General features: G+C 46.5%; 1 protein-coding gene across 1 annotated transcript; it reads left to right on the top strand.

The window, feature by feature from the left end:
- The first annotated feature begins 1,982 nt into the window (after nt 1–1,982).
- Nucleotides 1,983–12,624, top strand: LOC144179030 (acetylcholinesterase-like). Its single transcript, XM_077707204.1, has 3 exons — nt 1,983–3,765; nt 11,601–11,750; nt 12,391–12,624. Exons 1-3 carry the CDS (start codon nt 2,150–2,152, stop codon nt 12,590–12,592), a joined length of 1,968 nt encoding a protein of 655 aa, XP_077563330.1. The 5' UTR covers nt 1,983–2,149; the 3' UTR covers nt 12,593–12,624.
- Nucleotides 12,625–13,792: the final 1,168 nt, after the last annotated feature.

The following is a 13,792-nucleotide window of genomic DNA, read 5'->3' as shown; positions in this document are numbered from 1 at the left end:
TCTGAGCATTCGCGTTAAAGTTGGTTCTGAAGCAAGGCGTTTTTGCCACCACAGATTTGTTGCCGGACAGAAAGAAAATTATGGAACCCTACCCATGAAAGCTTCGGTATAAATTTAAATTAGATATTTTTTCACGTCACAAAACAACGCCAAATATGTGTTCTCTCAAAGCGAGAAGTGAAAAAAAAAAGGATTAATTACCAAGAGGTCTAAACGGCAACGATGGCGGAACGCGAAGCTTTGCAAAATAAAGTTCGGCACCAAACGAACCAACTCAGAAGCAATTGCGCTGTCTTGTGCTCTACCGATACTGGCCTTCCATGGCTATCCAATTTCGTACGTCTATGCACCCCTGTCCAAATTCAAACTACTTACAAATCCAAACGCGCCGACGATACAGAGGTGATGAGAGGCGACGTAATGCTGGTCTCAGAATTAATTTTGACCACCTCGGGATCTCTAACGTGCGCCGATATCTCCAACACACGGGGGTTGCCCTCACTGATGTCGCCTGTAGTCCAACCTTCAGGTGGACTACAGACGATCCCAGTGAGAGATTGAAAGCTTCGCTTTAAACACATTTCGGTAGAATGCTTGTCATGAATCGTCGGTCAACAACACAAGCTGGCCAGAAAGAACACTCGTGTGCAGCGCCCCCTTCGTGTTCCGATTCCCGCGTATTGTATCTGTATGCATGCAAAATTTCTTTGCTTAATTTGGCTCCCCTGTAACATCAGAAGTCAATCCGAGATTTTTGCCGAGTCCGAAAGTTTGTTTTTGCCGTCGGGATTCCTCGCATACCTTGAACGTGTGCGGCGCGATATCGGTTTCGCAATGTTTACTCGTTACACAAGGTCACCTGCAAGCCGTATTTAGCCTTTGTCACTCGCTTCCCGCTATTCAGAGCCGGAAGGCAAGGAATGGCCAACCAAGCGTAAAGTTCGCGGCTGCGTCTCACCTGCTCTGAATGCAGACTCGATAACAGGGCCGGAAGAGAAGGAGGGGGGCGGGGGGGAGAGTAGGAAGCGTGCAGCGACACTTCTGCTACGAAGCTGGACAAACACAGCCCTGGATTGGTGTTTCCACGTGATATATTTCGCAGGGAAGATATCTCCAGTTCATCATGTCTCTGCCACTATCGTCATCATCGGTCATGTTACCCTTTGAGAGGCCGTAAGATGAGGTTGTCTCTGAGGAGGGAGAAGCGGCAAGACGATGTCAACCCTGAGAAACCTTCGTTCAGTCATACAGTCAGTTTTTCTGTCTTTTTTGTTGTTGTTGCAGTGAATAATCTACGCTGAGAGGAAAACACCCACCAGCTCGGCGTGGGAATTGCTCTATATTTCAGCTAACGTGACTGAAATATACAATCTTGACTTCGGACATGAAGAACTAATTTGAAAATATCTTTATAAATATATAGGTGCAGAGATATGATGTATTTCAACTCATAGAGGAATACGCAAACAAAATTGTGAGCTCCTGAACATTGACCTAAATGTATATTTACAAATACATTTACCCGGCAAAAAGGACGCAGAACTAAAGCCACGGGTTTAACGTTTCAGAATCAATGTATTTTAATGCGTGAGGCCCCATCTACCAGATATTATCTTATTACCGTCATGACGCACTCGTTCCAAAGCGCTTACGTTCCGGTGATAAACCTAGAAACAGCGTTTTGGGGAAGCCCCTATGACTCATCCCAAGGGGCACATTGCGTCTGCCGTTGGCATCTATTTTGTTACCGCTTACAATGTCCAAGATCGAACATTCCAAGAACCCAACTAGAAAACGAGGTTTGTTTGACGTCATTGCTAATTTCCGCTCGGTCTTCCCCCTTTGGCCACCTGCGTCAGGGATCCAGTTTCGTAGCGCACCTGTGCAAATCAAACTCTCCACCTCTACGTGTTTCTTCTTTCTTTGCGCGTCCATCGCGTATAATCGAGGACCAGTTTCCTCCTCGATTGCGAAAGAATGATGGAGGAAAAAAAGAGTAACGGCCACATCGGCAAGTGCGACGTCGAGCAAGAAGGGCGCCTGGCGGGCCGCCTCCAACCTTGGCGATCGTCACAAGTGACTTACCTTACACACATGACGAACCGAAGAAGCGAGTCGCCTTAGCGAGCGCGTGTCCTTATTAACGACGATGGAGGCTTCGCCGCCGGGTCGCAGGGCGCGCATAGCGCGCAGTATGGTTCCATTGATAGCGTGTGTGGCGCTGTGTTTCGCGTGTTTCAACAGTGTCTTCGCCGACGACTCCGAGGCACCGCTGGTGCGAATTGAAGAAGGACTATTGGCCGGCAAACGGCTCACAGTGCTGGAAAAACAGGTGGACGCTTTCCTCGGTGTACCGTACGCCGTGCCACCCGTAGGAAACCTCCGTTTCGAAAGGCCCCAGCCCGCGCATGCGTGGGAAAACACGCTGCAGGCGACGAGCAAGCCCCCGCCATGCCGCCAGCTCGACATGCCCTTTGTGGCGGGAACGCGTCTCAACTACGCCAACGCCAGCACCGAGGACTGCCTCTACGTCAACGTGTGGCGACCGTCGGCCAGTTGTCCGCGGTCTGAGTCCTGCGAGGCGAAGCTGCCGGTCATCGTGTTCATTCATGGCGGAGCCTTCCAATGGGGAGACTCGGGTTTGTTCATAGTCGACCCGTCCGTGTTTGTCGCTCAGTCGGACGTCGTTTTCGTCACCTTCAACTACCGGGTCAGTTTGTTCGGATTTCTTTCGGCCAAGAACCCCGACTTACCCGGCAACGTTGGCATTTGGGACCAGCTGCTAGTGTTGAAATGGGTCCAGAAGAACATAGCGAAGTTCGGCGGTGACCCCGCTATGGTCACTGTGAAAGGCCAGAGCGCCGGAGCAGTCTCGGCTGGTCTGCATGCAATTTCCACTCAGAGTAAAGGTCTCTTCAAACGAGCCATTTTGGAGAGTAGCACTCCACTGTCCATGTTCCTGACAGCCAGCTTCAATGTCGTGGGTCAGTTTGTCTCCGTCGCTAACGCCCACCGCTGCATTGATAATTCTAAAGACTGGAGGGAAGAGACCCACGACATCGTGAACTGCCTCAAGAAAGTCGAAGGCGATGCCATCATTGCGAAGCTAAAAGAGGAGACCGCGTTCAAGCAGATGTTTCCAGTCATTCACGGCGACGAGTTCTTCCCGGACGATCCTTTAGACCCAGGAACCTACGAGAGCCTAAACGTGAAGGAGGTCCTTCTGGGAACCACGTTGAACGAAGGAACTGTCTTCCTCAACAACTTCCAAAACATCGCGCCCCAGTTCGACGACTTCATATCGGGCAACTACCGGCTCGCCATGACGCTGGCATTGAAAACCATGTTCAACATCCCCCTCTCTCACGCTCGCGACATCACGGTAGCCTACTTCGGTAACCAGGACGTGGAACACAACAGAAAGTCTGTCACGGACATCTTCTGCGAGCTCTTCGGCGACGCCACCATCTACTGCCCGACGCTGATTTTCGCGGACGTCGCTGCGCAGCGCGGCGTCAAGACGTACCGCTACATCTTCACCCACAGGGCATCGGACAGCGTGTGGCCCGAGTGGATGGGCGTAGCGCATGGAGACGATCTGCCCTACACGATGGGCTCTCTGCTGCTCCCAAGGGATCCCAGCCTGCTGACTCCGGCCGTGGGCTACGACCTGCTCGACATACTCGCCAAGAAGACGCACACTAAGGCTGAGGAGGACTTTGTGAAACAGGTCATCGCAAGTTGGACGGAGTTCGCAAAGAACGGGTACGTTACCAACTCACAGTCGATCTTTGAGTATTTTTGCTCATTGGTGTGGCATTTTTTACACCTATCACTACTTGAGGATGATTATTTTCGTTAGGCTGGTCCGAAGGTGTTAATTTCAGCGTTTAATGTAGCGCGCCTCTTCACCTCTTGACGCAAGAAGTGTAGTCATGGAAACAAATTTTGGCTCATTTTATTGTGCGGTGTTTACCAATTACCCCAAATGTATACCTAAATGTTATGAGCACTTTTCCCAAGTCAATTTTGGTGCTTCTTCTACGACACCTAGAGGCCGTTTTAGAAGCCGCTGACTGCAGAAACTGCTGCGCCAATGTAAAACGTTCTTTTTTATGCCAAATTTAAATGCATAATTTATTTGTGTAGAAAATCGCCCACAGAGCTCAGGTTCAACCGATGACAAGGTATTTCTATTTATAATAGTTCATTAGAAGCCCCTTGTAAACTAGACCAACTGCCTATCCACGTGTTGGAATACGGTCACGTTTACAATGATCGTTTCTTCTGCGTAAATCTTCGAGTATTTCTCCCATGTTCTCTCCCGGGGCCTATTTTTAGACGAAAAGTGAGAAATAAATACCAGTTCTTGTTGCCGTGATAAAACAAAACCGGAATCTCAAACAACTGGAAAGTCAAGAAAACTTAAAAAAGCTAGCTTAAAAAAAATCTCTCTAGTTTTGTTTATTTTCTTCCGCTCCAATACTTTCGCAAACTCACTCAAAAAGTTTTCGCGACAAAAAAGGGACGCGCGGCTTGTCAAACGTTCTAATTCAATTAAGATGGGTGGCTGCACGACAGTCACTCGAAGGCTTTTCACAGGAACGTAACGAAATAATTTAGGCGACACCTACGCACTTCAAGCATCAGTGTCCGACTTCTGGACATTAGATGGACGTTAATGTCCCTCCTTTGTTCTTGTTTTGTATTCAAACTACTCCCGCGCCACCTGTTGGTATGACGCCCTACGACCGCAGGTTTCAGTGGATGCCGCGTGATTGTGCAGCTATAACGGACAAAGTTTAATTTAAGCCTTCTACGAAAGCAGCTTTAAAATTAGAACAACATACATACATCAGATACCTTATGAGATGACACGCATCATCGTCTCGTCGCAAAGGGAATAAATAAATAAATAAATAAATAAATAAATAAATATAAAATTAAATATTTATTAAATTAACAGTACACGATTAATAAATACGTAAATAATTTATAAAACTTCTGCAATTATCAAGCTCAGATTAGCCGTGTATGCCTCAGTACATGTCTCTGAATTACGTTTTTAAGTCGAAGGCCACATCGTATTCACTAGGCCTACGTTCAGTCAGCTAGACCCGCAGAGTCACCGTGGAGCTTGAAAATGCGGAGTTTGTCTCACATTGCAGGTCCCGTGTTTCGAATTCCAACCAAATTATACTGCATCCACGGTAGCTTTCCTAATAAATTTAACTATAAGTCGAGCCTTATTTCACATGTCTTACACTCGTTGAGCCGCCGGTCTTTTGGTGTTCTATCCCTTAGCCACGACCACGCCGTGTTTGCGACCTTCCAGGTTAATGCGTGCTTTCGCATTAAACGTTATTTTTCAAGGCAAGGCAAGCATCCGGTTGTTAGCAGTGGCATAGCAAGCAGTATTTCACATAGCAGTGGCATACTGGCTGCAAAGCTTTTTTTTATTGGCAGTTACGGGCAGCCGTGGCTCAACGGCTAAGGTGTACGCTTCTGAACCCGGGGATGCGGAATCAATCCCGGCCGAGGCGGCCGCTTTTTTAGAAGATGTGGAATGCTGAAACGCCGCAGCGTCGAGGTTTAGGTGCCCATTTAAGACCTCCCAAGTGGGGCAAATTAATACTGCTTCAATTGACGCGAATAAATTTGCACAAGTAAAAAATACGAATAAACTCGTCGTTAATCCGTTGCTAAACAGCTCTCATGTATAGCTTGTACTGTGCTTCTGAAATGGAGGCTCCCATCCTCCACTTTCTGGTTTGCTCTGAGGGAAAACGCGAATACAGAGGGCACGTAACAGCTTAATAGCTACCCATAAAAAGCAATGTTTTTGTTTTACTCCATTTCAGGAAACACAAACGTAGCGCATGCACCTTTGCCTGTTTTTCCTCAGCGTACGTACATTGAACGTGATCAGCAATGTTGTATGACGTATATCTTCGCTACTGCGATGATAGGCTAATTATCCTGTTCGCAGCTCGCGTGATGTGGCAGGCTTAAACAAGGCTCGACACGCTCATTTCCTGCTGCAAAAAAAAAAAGTGATTCGCACGTACGCACACACTACGCAATCGTTATAGCCTAGCTTTCTTCGGAACCTTTTATAGGCCATTTGATTCTTCAAACTTAGATAACACGAGGACATCTCCTGGGCTCTTCTGAGCATGCGCTGTTCGATCGTCATGTCCAGTGAGGGAAATGACTCGCGCTAGCACAGTTTAATTATTATATGACATGCTACCACGATGACTCAGGTGCAAAGATCTGTACACTTGGAAATATTTCATTCCCCGCACTCGCTCAGGAGGGCGTCACTGTTAAGCATTTTGAAGAAAAGCAGCGCCGAAGACGGGACAAAAAAAAAACAATCTCACAACACATGTGTGTGTTAGTCCCTTTTATTTTTATTTATTTATTTATTTAATACATACTGCGGACCACACTTCGGTCCGAGCAGGAGGGCATGGTACAATGCAAAGAGCAATAGAATAAAACATACACAAAAAACAATGCACAGTTACCCAGTATCAGGAGGACTTCATTCGGCTACCTGGTTCCAGTCTGAAATGGTGCGTGGGAAAAAAACGAAAATTTGAAAGTGTCCGTTCTCGCGAAGTACGGAGTTAGTGCGTTTGGTTGGTGATGCCTTGTGGGTCTTGTGTTTAAGGGAGAAAGAAAAGGGGTCCCATCTTTAGCGCTTTTTTCCTTCAAGTACTACCCATTAGTAAACCCATGCATCGGTGTGGCTTGCTTTGCAATTTTTGCTTCTTTTCAGCCAGCAATAAAAAGTTATCGCCGCGGGGAAACACGCGACTCACTTCCTTCTGGCAAAAAAACAGAACGAATAACGAATCTGATGTGGCTGAGAAGATTGCCTTGAAATCGTGCCTGCTTGCCTTCGGGACACCACTAATGCTTTGCATTGACATGGTACTCTTACAGCATAATTTAAGACTGCTACCGCGCAGGCTACGCAGGCAACCCGCTTTCTGCAACTGGTGATGAGGCCGACCGCTGGTGAGAACCGGTGCTGTTTCGGCTACTTTTTACACATATTAATGAATTTCGCTAGCCGTCCATAAAGCAAATTATCACCCCTGCTAAAGATAGTAGAGAGAAGGGCGAAAGCTTCCTCACATAAAAACTGCGTCAAAATGCGTCAAAACCTTCGTTAAAAGTGCGTCCAATCGATTGATTTGATTGATTTGATTGTGGGGTTTAACGCGCCGACGCAATGCAGGCGATGAGGCGCGCCGTAGTGGAGGGCTCCGGATTAATTTTGACCACCTGGGGATCTTTATCGTGCGCCGAAATCTCGTACACACGGTCCAATCGATTTTCAAACCAACAAATACCCACTGATGATGATGATTGATGATTGCTATTGGTTTCCCCTTTGTAGCGGGGTGACTCATTCTTACCAAAAAGGACTAGTATACCCATGTTTTACGCTCTTGGTTTAATACTAGCGCTGCTTAGGGCAGGCACAAAAAGCTTATTAGGCACAAAATACTTTTTTTTTTCTGTTACAGGCGGTAACTTTCCTAGGCGCTGCTGAGCACAAGGTCGCGGGTTCGATTCCTGGCCGCGGCGGCCGCGTTTCTGATGGAGGCGAAAAGCAAAAACGCCCGTGTGTACGATATTTCGGCGCACGTAAAGATCCCCAGGTGGTCAAAATTAATCCGGAGCTCTCCACTACGGCGCGTCTCATCGCCTGCGTTGCGTCGGCGTGTTAAACCCTACAATGGAACTTTCCTAGGCAATATTCCCCTCCCTGCTTTTCGTCCACTAGCATTCTAATCTTCTTTTCGTCCCCTCAACAGCCTTGAAGTTAACTTCAAATCGCAAACGACAGACGAACCCATGCGATTATTTTTTCCGCACTAAGTAAGCGCACCTACGAACGATAATGCATACCCACCGACACTCTGGTTATGAGATAAAGGTATACATATCATTGTCCTCCCTGTTCAAGGTCGATGCGTGTTTTGTCTTATCTAAAACCGTCCTTATTTCGAGTGACCATTTTGACAGAATGGAAGCCCTGTTTCATGCACGCGCCGTGTGTCCGGATATCTTATCAGAGCTTTTCGGTCCACCGAACGGTCCATGGAGAAATGAATTAGTTTTTTTTTTCACAGGACACCATCGGTACCACTAAAAAAGCTTTCGATTTAAAATGAAGCAGATTGGCGTGTTCAACTATGGGACTGAGCGCTTCCACTGGTGCGTTCCAGCCTAACACACCACGAGTTTACCACCCCGCGTAAATTGAAGGTCGTACGAGCGCGCGCTAAGCGGGAAACTTCGCGAGCACGGATCGTAAAGCAGGTTTTTTTACGTGCGTACGTGGTTTTATCGCGTTGTGTTTCCGACTCCTGCGGCGATTTGGCAACGCTGCTAAAATGTGATTACAAATAAATGCCGAGCGATGACGTCTACAGACCACGCCACTACGTGGTGTGGCTAAGTGACTCCAACTATTTGCGAGCAAGCCCATTCCTGTGCTTCAAGTTATTTATGCAGATGTCGCTGCTCATGTGTTTCCTGGAGATGTTCTATCCTTTTTTTCTAAACCGAAATTTCTTTGTGTTATTTTATACGCGCACCATATACAGGCAGGCTGCTAAGTTTATGTGCGTCGGTTTCTTTAGAGTGAGTGAGTGAGTGAGTGAGTCAAATAGAAATGTATGTGAAAGACCTTTACAAACCACAGGCATGGTGACACAGCTCGCACATATGTCGACATTGTAGAGCGGTAGGGGATCTTTAGCTATATTTTGTGCGAAGCATAATAACATAATGTAAAGTATTAGCGCTATTTTATCTAATAGTAACGTAGAGTCAGCTTTTACAGTACCAAATGAAAAGAAAAACTGCACTGTAAAAGTGTTGAAAAGAAGTGTCGTGTCCGCTGTCCGCAAGGTACCCTCGAAAAAGCCGGCGGCTTGTGACAGCATTCCTTGCTTCATCGTAATGTGTTGACTTTGCACCTCTGCTCTGTCACAACATACGCATGTCACTTGTTCAGCGACATTTTCCAGCTGACTGGACATTACGCTCTATCTTCCCTTTGCAAAAGTCCGGAAGAGCCGCTGTCCCTGGATACTGTAGCCCAATCTCCCTATTGTCTTCCTTTTCCAAAGTCTTCGAAAAAGTAATGCATCGTTACCTTCCAGCATCAACTCGTCCAACATCGGCCTTCCAGTGCTCTTTCGCCAACAGGTTGATACAGTACATTTCGACTGTAGCAAGGCCTTCAACGCTGTTAACCATAATTTACTGCTTCGCAAATTTCCTGAATACGGTCTCTTTTGTGAGTTCTGTCAGTGGTTTCATCAGAGTTTCATAGTCTCACTGTGCAACAATGGACGCTATGAATTATGCTGCATTGAGATGGATAAAGATACAAGAAAGTGGACTTAGATCAATTAATGTGGATTTGGACAAATTAACGTGTATTACGATGAACTAAGGACGGTAAAATAGCGTGGCTGCTGTGTAGACGCGTGGGCGAGTACTTAAAGGTACCCGTCGCAATAACACACCAGGCCTGCGAACAACACAAAAAGCTTAATTCCTGAGATCCCTTTAATAATCATTCGTATCCGCTGAGAATTACTAACGAACCCTAGTCCCTTTGTGGGCACTATAGTCGTTCGTCTAAAACTGTGTCGTTTAAGAACGGGTGCTTGCAGGTACAGCCTTTGTCAAAATTTTGTGGGCCAAGCCGGAAACGCGCAAGCTGCGAAAAATTGAATGTACAAGCCTACGTCCCGAGCGAGGCTGAAACTCTTTGCGCAGGAAAGCTAGAGAAAACACTTTTCTTTCTTACTGACTTAAAGTATTTTTGTCACGTTTAAAGGTAAAGCCGATTCTTTGAATTATTTGTGGTCGAGAAGGCTTAGGATTGGCCCCCAAAATTTTGACAAAGGGTGTACCTCCTCTATTTTTATGTCGCTGTTGGTATGCCCTGACCGTGGCGCTGCTGTGGGTAAACCACATGACATGCACAGCGAGTCGAAGCCAAAATATAAGCGTGCTGTATTGGGCGAGACTTTCCGTCAAGATAACGGTAGAAACAATCGCGCCGAATAACATAATTTCTACAAATGTATCTGCTAAAGCATTCACACGAAACTTCAGGTTCACCTCCCTTAACATCAAGTAAACGAGATAAAGTATGAATAAGATAAAACAATAAAAATAATAAAACCCAAGTAAAGGTACCACCAAATTCACTAGGGGTCCAACTAATCCAGCGGTCTGCCTCAATTACCCCCCCCCCCCCCCTCCTTGGGTCAGAAGAAGAAGAAAGGAAAACAGTAAGATATTCAGTGCCCTTCCACTCTGTGAACAGGGACGACAGGTGAAGCTGGGCTCAGTCCAAGGTGTGTACGAACCAAAACACGTTAGTTTGTCATTTCCAATTGACCATATTTTCGGGCTAATGAGCTTAATGAGACTTGGAAAGTCTAGTGGTTTATTCGAGTGGAAAACACGCGGCTTCCGTTTTCTTCTCGAATCGTACGCATCTCACTGTCTGTGTAACGCACCAACCCAAATTCTCTCTACCACGGAGGACCGCAGTCAGGTCGTATCGGACCGAGAAACGCCCCCGACAGGAATAAAACAAACACCCCACCTACACGTAGTAGTTAGAGTGTTTATTTCACTTCTATTGTCCGTACGAAGGCCTCGTATTGAGATTGCAGCAGTAAAGGCAGCTGATTGGTCTGCTTATTGTTGACAGAGAAGACGGCGGCTCAACCACTGCGAACAGCCCTGTATAGTGCGGCACGGAATTCTGGATGTAACAGATGTTTTTTTAATACTTACGCATTTCTATACGAACTCAATGACGAAACACGTGTATTCGTTTGTAACGCTTGATGCGGCACACATTATCCGCATACGAAAATGCTATTGCTAAGAGGCCCGACAGCGTAGAGATTTTCATCGAGGACTGTTTATATTACCCTACAAAAATATCTTCTGAACATTGTATTTGTGCATAGTAAGGAAGGTACCTTTAAAAAAGCTTTGTGTACAGTGTTGGATACATGGGGTTATATGGAGATACTTATTATGAGTACGGCCTGTGTACGTTTATGTCAGCCTCTTTATACTTCCCGTGATAAATTTCTTCCTAGCAATGGACTTATATGTGGAGGTGAAGCCGCTTTTAGATGGTTCATCCTTGATCTTCAAGCGTTCTTATGAAGGTACTTAATAAAAGGCCCTTGGGCCATCCTACTTTGATATCAGTCTAATTATACTGGCCCTTCAAAATTTCTTCCCAGCAGAACATTTGCGTATAGTAGGGAAGTGGACTCAATATCTAGCGTTCTGTAGGGAACATGGGGTCTATGGAGGGTATTTAATAAATGTCACTTGGGCCTTCCTACTATGGGGCACACTGCTTCAGTATCGCCTGAAAAACAAATGTCTTGCTAGGACTAAACCTGTGTACAATGGTCAGGCCGACTGTAAATGGACTTTGCGTACAGAAGAGTGGCCTACGAAAATACCCAAAAATTCCTACTTGGGAGTTCTTGCAATTTTTTGTGTTGTTTCTTCCGCTCTAGGATGCCTGCGATGGTGACTCCTGGAGACAAGTGGCCCCAGCATTCAATGAGCCGGCCGCTGGTTGTGAGCCTGAAACCCGGCAACTTCAACGTGACGGAGGAGCAAAAGAGAGACCGCTGCAACCTGTGGAAGCCTCTGCTCTTACGCAAGTACGTACTTCCGACGCTGAGGAGTGACAAAAAAATGAGGGGCCTAAACGATACCTGATTCATTTTGACAATACTATCTCTTAAAAACAGCGCCTGAAAGTTCCCCACCAAGTTATCGTCATGGTGTGCTTACCTAGCCTGATTTGTATTTCCCCACGCTAATTTTTCCGCATGGCTGTGATCATTGTATAACTCATGACTAAGGTTTGTTTTCCTTATCATGTGTCTGCTTATCTTGTCTTCGTGAACATATATAATTCTGCGGGGTACAAATTCAAGCCCTTTTTCCATTGTATGTGACCGTTGTGCAGATGTCATGCTGTTTTGTTGCACTAGTCCTTATGACTCCGTATCTCGTTCAAATAAAAAAACTGGTTTTCCGGAAGGGGAGCATTACTAGTGAAAGAAGAAAACTTCAGGGCTACATTCATAAGCTACAAGTAAAAGTCAAGACTAAATCACCAAAGTAACTGTTTCAGGGCCATCTAGCTTGCTGAGTATGTCACCGACGACTTCCTTGTCGCTTGTCTGCACGAATACTAATCAGGAGAATTTTATTCATGACCTTTTTTTTTGGAAAACACTCCAGCAGCACATTTGATAAGGCAAGGGCATCAAGCTCTCCCTTTCTTGAATGCAGGTCGTCTAAAAAGACTTCAAGCCCTGCTGCTGTCAAGCCTAGTGCCTCCGGTGGTCAGACTTCGTCCTCGTCCAAGCCTAAGATTTCGCCCGAGAAGGTAAACTCGGTCTATAAGAAGCGGCCAAAGTCAAGCGGAACGACTTTCCTGTCGAGCGCCTCCATCGTTTCCATCGCATTCATCACGGCTTATATGTGCCAATAAAGTAATACTCCATGTATTGCTCATAAAAATTATTTTACTCCGGCTTGTCTCAGCTCATCCGGAATTCCAGGTAGACAAAATAAAAATGTGCATATTGATTTCCCGCCCAAACATGGTTGAGCGTGTCGAGCCATCATTTGGTAGCATAATCTTTACTTACCATTAGACAAATATTTAAGTGCAGTGAAGACCATCCAGTTGCTCTCCCCGTCATTCCACTTCTCATTACGATGGTGATAATGCCACTCCCTCTTAAAAAAAAGGCCATCCTGGTTCACCCTGTCTTCCTGTCTTCCCACTAGCGTGCGTACTGGCGCACTCAGCAGGACTGCACTTCCACCGGTTCATATTGACGGGGACGACAACACCTGTATACATTGCGCACGAAAGATTCCGGCGAGATGCCCTTGTCAGTCTCTGCGAAAATTATCAGCATGACCGTTTGCGGTGCTACGATTCTCGTCACGAGCGGTCGTACCCGCCGCAGTTCTGTTTCTCGGCTTGCGTATCAAGTGCCGGCAACTTCCCTCTGCCACAGCCAATTCTATCACACACTGACACGCCGACTGCTTATTCTGGTGTGGGGATGATTGTGAAACGCAGGTGCTTGGTCAGAGTGGGGTACAAATTCATGGTGCACTGGTGCTTACGGGGGTACTGACGTGGTATCTCTCACGGCTGGCGTGGGCTGTCAATATTTCCACTCCAGAACTCTTTATACTTTTCCCTTTCTCTCCTTAAATGAGGGCAGTGGGAGTTGAGAAAACTGCAGTTGCCGCAAATCCCCCCTGCCCTCATCACGAGCATCAGTCTGAGGCTGTGCAGTAAACTCCAAGCGGAACAGACGGCGAGCGCGCTAGCCAAAACACAGACTCAAGCCAATACCATCATCACCGACTCTAAAACGGCGTGTCGTACGTACATGGCGGGGTCAAGATCCAAAATCCCGCGCCATCTCCAATAACGTAAAACCTGGGGAGGGGCGAAGTATGCAGTGTATAAGTGTACTCTTGGCGCCTTCACGTTTTTGCCAACGAAGATGAAACCGTTCGGGGGTGGAGGTATACATCTTCGCTGTCTAGCGAAGCACCATAGCACCATAAAGTTGCTATTGTGCACCATAAGCTACAAGTAGGCGTCAAGGCTAAATAAGTTAGCACCATAAAGTTAGCTCTCTAGCGCGAAGCGTAAACGAGTGTC

Source organism: Haemaphysalis longicornis, unplaced genomic scaffold, assembly GCF_048455015.1.
Source record: "Haemaphysalis longicornis isolate Haplotype H1 unplaced genomic scaffold, Haemaphysalis longicornis Haplotype H1 scaffold_4, whole genome shotgun sequence".
Lineage (NCBI taxonomy): Eukaryota > Metazoa > Arthropoda > Arachnida > Ixodida > Ixodidae > Haemaphysalis > Haemaphysalis longicornis.
Note: the sequence above shows the minus strand (reverse complement) of the source record. Positions and strands in the feature narration are given on the sequence as shown.

Coding starts and splice junctions, on each gene's coding strand:
- LOC144179030 (XM_077707204.1), top strand. CDS start 2,150: ATGGAGGCTTCGCCGCCGGGTCGCAGGGCGCGCATAGCGCGCAGTATG. Junction 3,766..11,600: donor ACGGAGTTCGCAAAGAACGG/GTACGTTACCAA, acceptor CTTCCGCTCTAG/GATGCCTGCGATGGTGACTC. Junction 11,751..12,390: donor AAGCCTCTGCTCTTACGCAA/GTACGTACTTCC, acceptor TCTTGAATGCAG/GTCGTCTAAAAAGACTTCAA.